The sequence below is a fragment of the Tarenaya hassleriana genome, unplaced genomic scaffold, assembly GCF_000463585.1.
Source record: "Tarenaya hassleriana unplaced genomic scaffold, ASM46358v1 Cleome62, whole genome shotgun sequence".
In the NCBI taxonomy this organism is placed as follows: Eukaryota; Viridiplantae; Streptophyta; class Magnoliopsida; order Brassicales; family Cleomaceae; genus Tarenaya; species Tarenaya hassleriana.
The window spans coordinates 288,183-302,377 of record NW_010968712.1 but is presented as its reverse complement, the minus strand read 5'-3'; the positions used below and the strand labels follow the sequence as shown (position 1 = coordinate 302,377).

The window sequence follows — 14,195 nt, the reverse complement described above, 5'->3', positions numbered from 1 at the left end:
TGTATATATATGTGTGTTTGATGTGTTTGTGTGTGTTTATGTATGTGTATGTGTGTGTAAGTGAATGTGTATATATATGTGTGAATGTGTATGTGTGTGTTTATATATGTGTGTAAGTGAATGTGTATGTATGTGTGAATGTGTATGTGTGTGTATTTATGTATGTGTATGTGTATATATATGTGAATGTGAATATGTATATGTATGTATATGTGATTGTATGTGTATATGAATATGTGTATATGTGTGTGTTTATATGTATGTGTATGTGTTTGTGAAATGTATATGTGTATATATATATGTATGTATGTGTATGTATATTTATATGTGTGTAATGTATGTGTATGTGAAAATATATATATATATGTATGTGTATATATAGTATATAATTTTTTTATATATTTTTTTAAAATTTTTTAAAACATTTGCGACGGAATGCGACAGGAAAAAATTCTGTCGCAAATTGCGACGGAATTATCAGTCACTTTCCGTCGCAAAACGCAGATTTTTTCCGTCGCACAATTGCGACGGATTAACGACCGTTATACGTTTGTGACAGCGTTATACCGACGGAAATAAGTCCGTCACATTCCGTCGCAAATTCTTAATTGCGACCTTTATATTTGCGACAGATTTTTCCGTCGCTATATAGCTGTTTTTTTGTAGTGGTTGTACCTCAAACCGATGTCGGTTCTGATACCATCTTATAGAAACTAAAATATTTATTTAATTAATTTTCTAATATTGTATTTCTTCTAAAAAATAGTGACATAGTGCATATATATATATAAGTGTGTGTATATATAATGAATAAGATAATTATCAATACAGAAAATAAATGTAGAAAACGTAGAAGAAGAAATGAGAATATTTTTGTTTTATTTTTTTTCTTGGTTTGTGATGCTTAAAACCCTTACATGCATGCCTATTTATACATAAAACAAATGCACACATACCACACATTATTACTAATTTTTCTTTTAACACAAACCACACACACAAAGCACACAAAATAAACCACATAAAATGCACTCAACTAACCCATTAATATTTCAATTAATGGATCAATCTTATCACATCTAAAGATCAAGTATATATCCATTGAATTTTAATGTGATTATATTGAGAGAGAAAAAATGAAGTTGCATTCACAATTTTTTTATAGCATAACTTTTCCTTCAATATTTTGTGCGAGGATATAGTTATCCCGGTCAAGAAGCAACTTATTCTTTGTTACCAAACATGACTTTATATATAGACTACGCGTCGTTTCTAGATGAACAAAACGACGTGTGCTTCATGTTTCCCGCCGAAAACAAAAAGCCTCGAATGAAATGACCTATCTGAGTCGGTCGCTCGGGTAGCTTCTCTACTGCTGCCGGCGATGGCGGCCAAGCGGCGGAAAAAGAAGCGCCAGACCTCAAAAGTCTCTAATCGAGGCGATGAGACTCCGAGTTTATTCCGATCCCTTGCTTTGGCAATTGCGTCTTCCCAGGTACTACGTTATGCAATGCGCCGAACAATCAAGCAAAAAGTACTACTCTCATTTTGTTGTTCCGATTTTGATTGATACTTTGGAGATTGAACCTGTTAATGGCATAAACCATGCTAGGGTTCTTACATTTGCTTTTAGACGCTTACTGGGTACTGCTTTGGTTATGCAGAATTTCCTGAAATTGGGGTATTTTTTGAATCGTCTCTTATGTTGAATCCTCTTCTCAAATTCCAGGTTTCTCAGAAGCTCGTCTTGAAAAGTTTGCAGTACCTTCTGGTTCATTTATCATTGAATCAGCCGACATGTTGGGATCAGTGTGATGCAATCTCACATTCTTTGTCCAATGGAGAGGAAGTCAAATTGAAGTTCGAGGATGTTCATTTCCTCTCTGATGTTCTGTTTACAGAACTCAACAAGAGGTACGAACAACCTTTCTCAACTTTGTGCAAAAACAATGAAGAACCATCTGTCACACATATGAATCCACAAGAAAGCATTGAAGAAGCCACCTTGTTGCTAAGATGCTGTATGAACACAATGAGACTACTTATATCCAACCAGGAGGTGGCATTGGAGAAAGCCAAAGCTCTTCTGGCAATCCTTAGGAGATTGATTTCTGCAGAACCGCGAGCGTGGAATGGGGATAAGTCCTTTGTATTCACACGTTCTGTCTCATGTGGGTACACCAAAAACGATGATGGTCCTGGCACTTCCATCGCTGGAGATTTTGTTTCTTCCATGTATTTCTCAGGACCTTCAGATCCTTGCCATTCATTTCTCTGTACAGGGCTTGAGGTAATTCTTGAGTCTTGAGATTTTTTGTATGTCACTCTTGGTTGGTGGTTAAAATCTCTTTTCCTTGATGAATTGAAATGTTCTTGAAGCTGTAACTGGAACATATAAGTACATTTAAGTAGAAGATAATCACTTTAGCGCTACATTGAAGTAAGAGTTGGACATGTGCATGCTAAGATAGGTGTTTTAGTTCATAGAGTGGTTTGTAATTTATTTCCTCCATTATAAATAGAATACTGGTGTAAAGGGAATACCCTTCGGTATGACGTTTGTTATTTTTGTTTGTCAATGCTTAGCAGTAATTCCAACTGGCGTGAGCCCTTTAATTTCATTGTGTAGCCATGATCTCACAATTTTCTGTGCAATGTTTTCAGTAGTTGTTATTGCAGTTCAGATGAAACTGGTATATTTAGTGATTTCCCCCCTTTGTTTTGATTGAAACTGTGGCTCTGTGTGGTATATTCCTTTATTTTACCATGTATCTGCATTGGTATTAGAGAAAAGTAAAGTTTATTTCTGAAAATTCTATCTTATGTTCCATTGCCCTTTCTATTATGTCCCTAATTTTATTTTTGGTGTGTATTCCAGGTTTTCGCGGATGAGATTTTGGTGAATAAGACGATAAGGGATCTACTTTTGCTAGTAGATTCTGCATTTTCCTCAAATAGACTTTTCAGTACACATTCTTTTGGATGGTTTGGTTTGGCAAGCGTGCTGGAAGTGATTTCCTCTCATTTTGTTCTTTCATTTTCTGATGAGAAAATGACTAAAGTGTTCATCGATAGATTATATTTGAAGCATCTAAATGAATTTAGAACTTCTCAGATAAGCTTGAGTGCAGCTATATCCTTGCTGCGAAACCCTGTGATGCTATCTGCACCAAGAATCTTTCATGCATATGTGGTGCTATTGGTTAAGGATGCCATCGGTATTAATGTATCTTCTTGTGTTAAGGGATTAGACCTTCAGCTTATTGGATGGTATCTTCATGCTTTTGAGAGCTCTGTTGTTTTATACACAAGGCACATGTGTAATTTTGACAAGGGTGGCAATGGTATAGGTGGGAGTGCCTCATCTGGGAAACCTCGTGTTTCAGAGAGTAATACTCAGGTGGCTTTTGAATATCTTCTTCTGCCATCAACGCTGGAGAAGGTTAATTATGTTATGATGAAGCTTAATGATTCATGGGATTCATACCTGAGTAACATCTTCAACAGAAAAAAAACCGAGTTGGTTGCTTCTTCTTTTGCATATGCTAAGGAAAGCGTATACGTATTTGGTGACTCCTGCTCAGAAGTGATGTTGTCTCAGATCTTGTCCATTCTTGGTTGTTTGATACTTAGAGCTTGTTCTGATGATGTCATGGATTTTGTGTTGCAAAAAGGCTATGAAACAAGTACTCAAGATCTATATCTTCTTGGATCTTCGCTGAAATTGATGAGTTGTTCAATGCTGCAAGCAATCTTGTGTCTCAAGGATGGTAGAAATCGGCTTTCATCTAAAGCCACAGAAGGTTTTCAAGCTGAAAAGGAATACAAAGCCATGATGGACATCGTTCAACGTTTTGAACAGTTTAGTGTTTCGTTACCCAGTCAAAGGTTCCTGCATGATACAATGGAACGGGATGTGCTAAGACATGTGAAGTCCAAATGGATGCTTATACATTTTTCAGGTTTACTTTCTATGAGCTATGCTCATAAGCTTGATTTCTTGATGAAAGACTCAATCTTTGCTATGGTGGTATCTCTGTATTTGTTTATCCTGGAAGAGGGTGACTTACATGCACTAAGGGGTTCCATTGGTGGGTCAGAATCGTCTCCATCAGTATCACCTGGTGGTTTCTCCAACTTGGTTGCCTTTGATAAAACAATAGAGGTAAAACTCTGCTCATTGCGAGCTTTTTAACCTTTTTCTTCTTTCACTCTTTTATAAATATGTCTTTGTGTCAAGGTTGCTGCAGACAGAAAAGCGATCCAGGCAATTGCATCGAAATTCCAGAAAATTCGAACTTTGTATATGGGGTAAGCAATGAATTTCTGGGATTGGATACGAAAGCCTTATAGACCCTCAAAACCTTGTACAGATTCTTTTTCAGCACCATATTTTCCTGTTTCATCTGTCTTTGAGATCTCTTACAATCTCCAACTGGGTTTGCATTTCATCTCTTTGGCTGCACAGAAAGATCGCTCGGACAGAATCTGGAAACACTGATGAGCCAAAAGATGCAGAGAATGATGAACAAGAAATGGGCTCTGCGGTTGGGGTGGAGGAGGAAAGCTGCAATGGGGAGAGATATCTTAGGTGTGTAGTAGAAAGAGGCGGAGTGAGATCATCTGACATCCAAGACTTATCAGACTTCATCGTGTGCGAGCCCGGGAAAGATTATTCCGATTGGCTAAAAGGTCGAGAAAGATTTCGTCAGAGATGGAAATCGGAGAAGATGGCTACTTATAGGTGGAAGAAGAAGAAGGAAACTTGGAGAGGGAACAAGCGGAAGATAACTTAGACTGTCATCCTTGTTCATGTAAGCCTGCATTGTCACTCAAGAAGCGGAAAGAGTCATTGTAAAGAAAGGTCGCTTCTGTTATAATTGAAAGTAGAGGGCTTTTTACAAATAAACGGGGAATACAGGGGCCAATTTTCGAAGGCCTCTTTGCAATGACAATTATATAAAACCTGCAGAACATGGAATACACATTGTAATGGCCATTTCAGAAAGAATGATATAAAACATAAACTGTCCAAAAATATGTGGCTTTAGCCAGAAATTGAGAGTAAAAACTGTTAACAATTTGAAAAAGCTTTGAATAATTTCATAAATTTTGAGGATTTCCCATTTTACAGAATGAATAAGCAAATTGGGAAAATGGAACAACACTTGCCGACAGACAGCAGCCGCTGACTTTTGTCACTTGCAAGAAATTGAGGGGTCATTTTGAGAACAAGTAAAACTATTGTCCCCTCGAGTAATTTTTTATGTAAAATTAATTATGGAAATTGAGAAGAAAAAAACAAAAGGAATCGTATTCCGATGGCGAGGCTGCGCTCAAGGAAAGATAGGTGCTTTCCGCTGAAGCGCTCTCTCTCTCTCTCTCTCTCTCTCTCCTCTCTCTACTTCACTTATTCTCGCACTAGAAATCAATGGCGGTGGCGGCGGCGGCGGCGATGAACGGATTTCCTCAGGCGTATCTGGCCGGGAAGGAGGTGAAGGAGACGCGGTCGCTGCTATCGGAGCTTTGCCGCCATTTCTACGGCCTCGGTTGGGTTTCAGGGACTGGTGGAAGCATCACGATCAAGGTCCACGATGACTCCATTCCTAAATCTCAGCAGATCATCGTCATGTCTCCTTCAGGTTTGATCATGAATCTGTGATTTAACTTGGTATTTTGTTTTTTTGGCTTATGAGCGTGTGCCGATTTGTAATTTTTGGATCCTGCTATAATCGTGAGTTATCAATCTTCAGTTTGCTATCGAACTTCTTTTTTGAAGGTTGATCATAAATTGATGTAGGAGTTCATCGCTATGTGTTCATTCTGTCAAAGTTTCTGTTTCTAGTGTACGTTTCGATAATGTCTGAATCTTCGAATCAATCTTTTTTTTTTTGGTTTCAACTTCGAATCAATCTTAGTGGCATACACGATCTTCTTCCACAGCTGGTTTTTTGCTTTAAGGCTCTCAATTTCTTGCTGGATTCGTAGGTGTTCAAAAGGAGAGGATGCAGCCAGAAGATATGTACATCTTGTCTGCGAATGGGTCGATCATATCTTCACCATCTCCCAAGCCATACCCAAATAAGCCTCCCAAGTGCACTGATTGTGCTTCTCTCTTCATGAAGGTACGGTTTTTACTCTATAGGAAGTCTAAAATGTTTGCTCTTATGAAGCTTTCTTGGCATTAAAATCTGTTAAACTCTGCCCTACTGCGGTATCGGTGATGGATTATACTACCTTTTCTTCTCTTCTATTATTTGCTGATGTGAGCTCTTGATTTTTGCTTTTAGAGTTATGCTTGATGATGGCAGAATGTTAGGGTTTTGCTTGAAATATTGTGCAACAGTTACAGTTCTGGAGTTGAACTTTTGTGATGATCGTGTCGTGAATATTATCTTTTGTCGTCTCCATTCTGTTTTTCTCATGAAAGCTAAAGAATACGGAATAAGAAAACATGTGGTTAGAGTTCATGATCATGAGAGAGTCAGTTGAGGAGATTGCTGCTTCTCTTCTGGTAGTATTTTACCTTTCCACCCATTTATCACGTTATAATAATAACCTGTGATTGGAAAGAAGTATTTTGATTGCTATTGACTGTTGGATTGCAATCAGAAAAAAGCGCAGAACAGACGGCTTTCTTTGGGGAAAAGGTCGCAAAAACTTGGTTACAAGGTAAAACTTGTCCAATTTGAGTACTACCCCACTTTGGATGTCTTGGTGGGTTTTCTTGGACCCATATGACATCCAGTTCATTGCAGTGGTAGCCTGGAATTTAGTCAGGTTTCGGTAATCAGGGAACACAATGGAGTTGGGATTTCCATTGATTTGTTGGAGTCTATTTGGTAATGTACATGAGGAAAGAGAGCTTGGTTGTAGTTTCTTTCTATTAGCGAAAGAATTCCCTTGGAATTCAACTATCTTGGTTTCATGTGACTTTTGTGATTGTCTTTTCCTCAAGGAAAAAGTAATATAATGAGATCGAGAGATAATTTTTAGAAACTTTCAGATGAATGTGTGATTTGTTGTATTTGTTTGGTTGACTTCTATTTGTTAAGATATTATTTCTTCATAGTTGTGTTTCAACGAGTTTTATCTTTGTGACCTTCATTGCAATGCTTGTATTATTTAATATTTTCATTTCTGCCTCATCAATTGTTTGCTTCTTTCGGCCTGTATGGTTGTCCATTTTATTTAACGTACTCCTCATTTTGGGATTAGAAAGCAGCATTGAAACAGTTGACATTGCTAAATTTACTCTACGATCGAATGGTTACTGTTTCCCTCTTTTATGAAGTCATGTCTGATGTGGTGGTGCAGGCATATGAGATGCGAAATGCTGGAGCTGTTATCCACAGTCATGGCATGGAATCTTGTCTTGTGACAATGCTTAATCCACAAGCCAAAGAATTCCGTGTAAGCTAAGCTGCCTTTTCTAATGCTTAGCTTTTGAGATAAATTTTAACGATGTTCTCGGATCCCAAAATGAGCATATTTCCATTAATATCTAGGATCTCGTTTCCTTCCTGTATCGCAGAAATTAACATTTCTGTTGCAAAATAGATGTTGCTATATCCGAAATCATGTATGCAGAGTTGGACATTAATTTTGTCTAAACGTTTGTTCAAAGCCATCGGATCGTGGGTTTTATGTTTTTCTTTTGGTATCCAGAAAGTTCTCTTTCATACTTTAGAGTTGCAATATGAATTGCTACTTTCACCAGCTATTTTGGTACCTTATTTGGTTTCTTAAATTTCATCTTATTTGTTTTTTTTTTTTGTTTGACATGTTGCAGATAACGCACATGGAGATGATAAAAGGGATACAAGGTCATGGATATTATGATGAACTTGTTGTCCCAATAATAGAGAACACGGCTTATGAGAATGAACTTACAGATTCACTTGCTAAAGCGGTATGTTTTTCTACTCTCACTTATTAAAAGTTAAAAAACCTGCTTGTTTGTTTGCATTGTTCATGAAATTTCCCGACCTCTCTGACTTATTTTGCGTTGTTTATACGCAATAAAAGAAATTTATTTAAATAGTTTGGAGTTTTTCGTTCCAACTTCAGATAGAAGCCTATCCGAAAGCAACAGCTGTACTGGTGCGCAATCACGGAATTTACATCTGGGGTGATTCTTGGATCAGCGCTAAGACACAGGTTTGTTAAAGTTTCTTATATTTTATCGTGTTTAAGAAACCAACCATAGAAGAGAAATTACGTGAGGGACGTTTAAGGTGGTTTGGACACGTAAAACGTAGACCGCTAGATGCTCTGGTTAGAAAATTAGAGAGTATAAGGATGGAAGTGAAGAAACGAGGAAGGGGTATACCTAGACTTACTTGGGAACCAGTCATTAGAAATGACTTGGATATGTTGCAAATATCGGAGAATATGACGCAAAACCGAAATGAATGGAAAAGAAGAATTCATGCGGTCGACTCCAAATAAACTTGGGATTAAGGCGATGTTGTTGTTGTTGTAAGAAACCAACAATATGTCAAGTATCGTTCTATATGCTCATACATTTTTTGGAGGACCATTTGCTTTTACTTCCTTTCTAAAATTTAGACGCTCTCCATTTCAGGCTGAATGTTATCATTATCTTTTCGATGCTGCCATCAAGCTTCATCAACTAGGTCTGGATTATTCTACGCCTGATCATGGACCGATCAAGAAAGCCAAAGTTTCACAAAATCCAAGCTACACAAACTTGTCTGTGAAAGCCGGAACTAAAGATTCACAAAATCAAACTGAACCACCACCGGTAAAATTTGATGACGTCTCGTATTATATTAGCTGGAACCTTTTGTTTTCGGATTTCCACCTTACGATTTGGGCCCTTTGGAGTTTTGTCTCTGCTTTCGGGAAATAGAATACATATAATTCTAGAATCCATTTGGTTGCAGCGATGCATTGTCCTTGACATAGGGGGGACGACAACTCCCATAACTTTTGTCACGGATGTGCTCGTTCCCTATGCCCGTGATAATGTCGGGAAGCATTTATATGCAACATACGATACTGCTGAAACTCAGGAGGATATTAGGTTATTGCGCTTTCAAGTAAGATTTTTTTTCCGACTGACTTTTTAAATCTCTCTAGTTCCTAATCTTGAGTGTTTTGATATTGTTTTGCATTATGAAATATCATATAGGTTACTTATATCCTTAATCCTAATATTCATTCGGATTTTATTTGATCGTGTAATCAATTTACCAAGGCTTCTGTGAGGTAACTATCAAAAAATATATAATGCAGGTTGAAGAAGATCTCCGACAGGGTGTTAGTGGCGCTGTTCCAATCCCTCCTGCTGATTCAGGAAAAGAAGAGGTCATTTCCGCCGTTGTCTCTAATGTGGAGGCAATGATACGAGCTGACAGAAAGATCACCGCTTTAAAGGAATTGCAAGTGAGGAAAAACGGGATTCCTCCCCGGGGGAAATTATCCTCAAAAAAAATCTTTTTCCCCGAGTTAGCATTGCATAACATGGCTTCGTTTCATGTGCAGGGTCACATATGGCGAACAGGGTTCGAGGTTAATGAACTGAAGTCAGCTGTTTTTGAGGATGTACCTGAAGCTCTGGAGAAGTGGCATTCTTCGGGAATTAAGGTACATTCTCCAGTCCCTGACATCATAAAATGTTCTGAAATGTTACAATGATTTCATAACGACAACCGCCTCTGCTAATCCATTAGTAAAGAAAAAACATTACACTATTTATATGCATCGAGAGTTGGAAACATCGAGATATCTTACTGATCTCTTCTCGATATCGATGATGCATTAATCTTTCCCGTGCAATCAGGTTTACATTTATTCCAGCGGCAGCAGATTAGCGCAAAGACTTCTCTTCGGGAACACAAACTACGGAGACCTAAGGAAGTATCTATCCGGGTTTTTCGACACTACAATCGGGTAAATATCCATTACCGAAAATTACATCATTTTACGTCAACACTCATCATGTCCAAACTTAAACTCATCCTACCCTTTTTTTACTCGCAGAAACAAAAAAGAAACTCGGAGTTACAAAGAAATCACAGAATCGCTCGGAGTCGATAAGCCCTCGGAGATATTATTTGTCACCGATGTCTACCAAGAAGCGACTGCTGCCAAAGCTGCTGGTAACGACAAACACACTTCTTTCCATATCTCTTCTCTTTGCTTCAAAACCGATGAAATTTCGCCAACTGACATCACGATATTATGAAATCTTTTTACGAAGGGCTCGAGGCGATAATATCTGTTCGCCCCGGAAATGCTCCCCTCCCCGAGAATCACGGGTTCGAAACAGTCACTTCCTTCTCGCAGATCTAAAAGGTTTTTATTCTGTATTCACCTTTGTACTCTTCTTTCACCACTCCTTACTTCTGTAATGTTTGAGCACAGTAACCGACCAGCTTCTTCATGAATAAACTAGGAAAGCTTCAAACTTTATATACCCTTTTAGCTAAAACATGAGCTTTGCTTCACCAAAAGCATTATGCTTTTGATTGAGAGTTATATAATGTTTCAAATCTCTTTGGAGTTTGATGTTAGATTAGTTATTTTCCTTCAGTCATATTTTATCTTCAAGTAAAAAAAAAAAGAGAAACAGAGAGATGAAAGCAACAAAGAATTTTTTTAAAAAAAAAGGAAAAGGAAAAATGGAGGACAAAATGAAAAGAAAGCGAGAGAGTGACCGACAACGTGCTTGCATGGTTGAGATTGACCTCAGAAATTCAAAGTCTTCCGACAATATATTGAAACATGATTGAATCGGTCCGATATCATTTGGGGTTGTCGGATGACCAAAATCTAGTTACAGGCTACGGAAGAGTCGTCGTACAATTCTTCAAGCTTTTGGATTATAAATTAATTACTACGGGCCCTCCTTTTTTTCTCTATACACTGGCATGATTATGTTTGTAAGCATCGTCTAAAATCCATAGGACAATCAAAGACACATCTATTGTGCCATATTGCCATATATTATACATCTTTTTTTAATGCATATATTATACATTTAACCAAATCAGAGATCATATAATATATTGATTGGTCACTAGGGTTTATTATATGGATCAGAAGACAGTTTAGGCGAAGTCACCGGGAAAAGAGACAGAAGCTGAGGCTCAGAATGTCGTGGAGTTGAAACGGGAGATGGGTGAAGGTAAAACCCTTTTTCAGCAATGGCTTTTTCTTCCTCAGACGAGCACGACGAAAGGGGAGATGCCTTGTCGAAGGGGTCACCGTTTCTCAGAGGCGTAACTGGACTGTTAAGCCCTAGCTTCGGAAAGTCAAGCGTACTTGGAGACAGAAGAATCTCCGGGTTCCTCGGAGAGAATCTCGGGCTGTGACTATGGATCCTCAACGTGTTGATCATGAACATGCTGTTCTTGTTGTTTGTGTTCTGTCTTCTCTCGTAAAGCTTGAAGCTTTTGGTGTTCTTGATCGGAGGGATCGAGAACGGCGGCGGTTCTTGATTCTTTGCGGTGGTTCCCGACGAGCCTGTGAGAATCTGGACAACCTGTTTGAAAGTGGAAGTATCTGCTTGAACAAACGTTGTCGGGTAAGGATTTGAGAGATGATCAGATCTTGTCTGAGTCAAGATCTGTGGCCTTTGACTCTCCTCTTCTCTCGAGGGCGTGGTTATGGAAGATGGGTTATGAATATCTTCTGGTTTTGCGGCCACGGATGTTGCAGAAACCTCCATGGGTATATGTCATGGGAGAGACAATGATTGATGAAGGAGAAGAATAGTGGAAGCTGCTTATGCGAACATATGGATTTATGATGTTTTATTATGACATTAAAAGGGCCTAATGAGGTGTCAAAATGGACCCATTTCGTTTTTGTTTTTTATAATTAAAATCCATTGAGATTCTTGTTCTGAAAACTATGTACCGTCCATCATTTCTTTAATCCGAATCATTCTTATGGCCATGGTGTATAAAAAAATACTGTTCGAGATTTTTGTAAGCGAATTTCAACTTCATAATTCTGAAATTCCAATTCTGTGCTGCTTTTTAGCATTTGGCGATGGAATATTTTGGTACCGGACCCGAAATATTGAGATTTTCTTTATTTATGATAATATGGATTTTGGTTAGTTTATGATTTGTTTTGGTTTTATTAACAAAAATATATTTTTTTCAATCAATTTTTAATTTGTTTACAATTAATTTTGTAATTAATTCAGATCTCTTTAATTTTATTTAAATCAGATTCTATTCCCTTGGGTTTTATATATGGATGTAAAATGAGCTCCGGTTCGCAGGTTGGCTCACGAGCCAGCCCATATTTTTGCGAGCCCATAAAAAAACGAGCCTAACGGGCCAGCGCGTCGCGAGCCTGGCTCGTGGCAGCTCGTCATGGGCCGGGCTGGCTCGCGGGCCAGAAAAAATAATTATTTTTTAAATTTTAATATTTTTATATATACAAATTATTTTTTTATTATATATTTAGTTTATTTTATTTAAAATTTAATTTTTTATTCTATTTTAAAATATTAAAATTATTTTAAATATATTTTAGTATTAAAATTGTATTTTAAAAAATTATATATTTAGCTCGCGACCCGGCTCGTTTGGTTCACGAGCTCGGACGATTTGAGTTGGACTGACCTATTTTTGGCTCGCTAAAAAATAGACTGGGTTGGTAAGCTGAAAATTTTCTAGATCAGGACGATCCGGGCAGGGTTGGACCGGGCCAACCCATTTTACACCCCTAGTTTTATATACCCATATCGAAATATTAAATCTTAATACTATATTTTTACTATATTTTCTTTAAAAAAAAGTACTAGTTTCTTTTTTTTAATAGAAATGGGATCGATCAAATAAATAAATATTCTTTAGCAAGCGCCTCACCGATCAAATAAATAAATATTCTATATTTTTACTATTTTTTTTAGCAATTGTGATTTTCGGTAAGTAAAAGTGGATAGAGACTAGAGTATCCAATTCTTATTTCTTTTTAAAGAAAATTTTCTATAAACCAAACAAAAGTTAATAATAATAATAATACAATCTATTGTGGGAACTCCAATTCCAATTGCAAAAATCTCCTCCAAGGATCAAATTCTTTCAAACTCCAATAACGTTGATGTTTTCTAGAATGCTTTGTGATATATATTATTTGAACCGAAATTTTTATAATATATTATTCGAATTTGAACTCGATTTGTTTAGGTATCCGAAAATCGAATATCCGAAATAATTTTCGGATACCCAAATCCAAAATTTTAAAACAAATTTTAACAAATATATAGTAAGATATAAATAAATATAAAAATTTAAAATATAATAGATAAAAACAAATAAAAAGATATTAAAAAAAGTAATATGTAGAAAGTTATAATAAATTTAGTTTTAGATCTTTTATATAATATAATTAAAATATAGTGATAAAATTATAAATTTATAACTTTTCGGGTAACCCAAATAATTACCCGTATATCTAAATCCGAATTCGAATTTCGGATTTTTCTAAAACATTATATCTGATCTTATATATATATATATATATATGTGTGTGACCAATATTTTAGTCCTCGTAAACATAATATATTATATTATATATAATTAATTTATATGAATGCCGGTGATAAAATGCTAAATATATTTTCAATAAAATTTGAGATAAACAGATCGAATATTTTAGAATAAGTGTAGAGGTGAAGTATACCGCTCATCATCATTCTTTTTTAAGCTTGAATTTTTATTTTACCGATTTGATAAAAACCGAAGGAATGAAAGAAAACCTATTTAACAAAGAACCCTCGAGCAATTTTGTGATAACTAATTATATAGAAAATGATCATTTCGTATATCCAATAATTATTAAACGTAAACCGCAGTGTCTGCAACACATCAATTAAGACCCGTAAAATTGAAAAAGAAAATAAAACATCTTGTGGTGATTTCAATAGTAAAATCTATCGAATTATTACAAAACAGAATAAGAAAAAAACAAAAGAAGGGTCTCAATTGTTCATGCCCGTAGCATTCTTAACAGCATCGACCGCACCTTGTGCCTTTGCTTTCATCTGTTGCCCCGTCTATATACACACCGATCATATACAAAGGAAAACAAAACATCAAGAACATATATATACATATAAATCACCTTAACAAAAAAAAACATATATACATATATATATATATATATATATATATATATATATATATATATATATATATATATATATC

General features: G+C 36.4%; 4 protein-coding genes across 6 annotated transcripts in view; 2 read left to right on the top strand and 2 right to left on the bottom strand.

Annotated features, from left to right (window-relative positions):
• The first annotated feature begins 1,245 nt into the window (after window positions 1–1,245).
• Window positions 1,246–4,955, top strand: LOC104799928. Of its 2 annotated transcripts, none has more exons than XM_010522615.1 (5): window positions 1,246–1,495; window positions 1,730–2,290; window positions 2,879–4,165; window positions 4,251–4,311; window positions 4,469–4,792. In XM_010522615.1, the coding sequence occupies exons 1-5, from the start codon at window positions 1,385–1,387 to the stop codon at window positions 4,597–4,599; spliced, it is 2,151 nt and encodes a 716-aa protein (XP_010520917.1). In that variant the 5' UTR covers window positions 1,246–1,384; the 3' UTR covers window positions 4,600–4,792. The 2 variants fall into 2 exon arrangements, with proteins under 2 accessions (XP_010520917.1, XP_010520916.1); XM_010522614.2 differs by having other exon boundaries at window positions 1,255–1,495; window positions 4,241–4,311; window positions 4,469–4,955.
• A 382-nt stretch (window positions 4,956–5,337) lies between these two features.
• LOC104799927 (probable bifunctional methylthioribulose-1-phosphate dehydratase/enolase-phosphatase E1) lies at window positions 5,338–10,522 on the top strand. 2 transcript variants are annotated; one of them, XM_010522612.2, is made up of 13 exons: window positions 5,338–5,642; window positions 5,989–6,125; window positions 6,613–6,672; window positions 7,318–7,413; window positions 7,793–7,912; window positions 8,071–8,160; window positions 8,588–8,767; window positions 8,910–9,065; window positions 9,262–9,411; window positions 9,511–9,612; window positions 9,809–9,918; window positions 10,009–10,127; window positions 10,229–10,522. In XM_010522612.2, exons 1-13 carry the CDS (start codon window positions 5,432–5,434, stop codon window positions 10,318–10,320), a joined length of 1,623 nt encoding a protein of 540 aa, XP_010520914.1. In that variant the 5' UTR covers window positions 5,338–5,431; the 3' UTR covers window positions 10,321–10,522. The 2 variants fall into 2 exon arrangements, with proteins under 2 accessions (XP_010520914.1, XP_010520915.1); XM_010522613.2 differs by lacking the exon at window positions 6,613–6,672 and having other exon boundaries at window positions 5,432–5,642.
• Window positions 10,523–10,899: 377 nt separating this feature from the next.
• LOC104799925 (VQ motif-containing protein 33-like) lies at window positions 10,900–11,919 on the bottom strand. The gene has a single exon (XM_010522611.2). The coding sequence runs from the start codon at window positions 11,696–11,698 to the stop codon at window positions 11,048–11,050; it is 651 nt and encodes a 216-aa protein (XP_010520913.1). The 5' UTR covers window positions 11,699–11,919; the 3' UTR covers window positions 10,900–11,047.
• Window positions 11,920–13,803: 1,884 nt separating this feature from the next.
• Window positions 13,804–14,195, bottom strand: part of LOC109116088 (late embryogenesis abundant protein 2-like) — a 1,407-nt gene continuing 1,015 nt past the window's right edge. The window contains exon 3 of the mRNA XM_019200886.1: window positions 13,804–14,044. Coding sequence (XP_019056431.1) covers window positions 13,970–14,044 — 75 coding nt within the window. The 3' untranslated portion in view covers window positions 13,804–13,969. The remainder of the gene's footprint in view (window positions 14,045–14,195) is intronic.

Coding starts and splice junctions, on each gene's coding strand:
- LOC104799928 (XM_010522614.2), top strand. CDS start 1,385: ATGGCGGCCAAGCGGCGGAAAAAGAAGCGCCAGACCTCAAAAGTCTCT. Junction 4,166..4,240: donor CCTTTGATAAAACAATAGAG/GTAAAACTCTGC, acceptor CTTTGTGTCAAG/GTTGCTGCAGACAGAAAAGC. Junction 4,312..4,468: donor ATTCGAACTTTGTATATGGG/GTAAGCAATGAA, acceptor TTGGCTGCACAG/AAAGATCGCTCGGACAGAAT.
- LOC104799927 (XM_010522612.2), top strand. CDS start 5,432: ATGGCGGTGGCGGCGGCGGCGGCGATGAACGGATTTCCTCAGGCGTAT. Junction 7,414..7,792: donor CACAAGCCAAAGAATTCCGT/GTAAGCTAAGCT, acceptor GACATGTTGCAG/ATAACGCACATGGAGATGAT. Junction 9,412..9,510: donor CCGCTTTAAAGGAATTGCAA/GTGAGGAAAAAC, acceptor TTTCATGTGCAG/GGTCACATATGGCGAACAGG.
- LOC104799925 (XM_010522611.2), bottom strand. CDS start 11,698: ATGGAGGTTTCTGCAACATCCGTGGCCGCAAAACCAGAAGATATTCAT.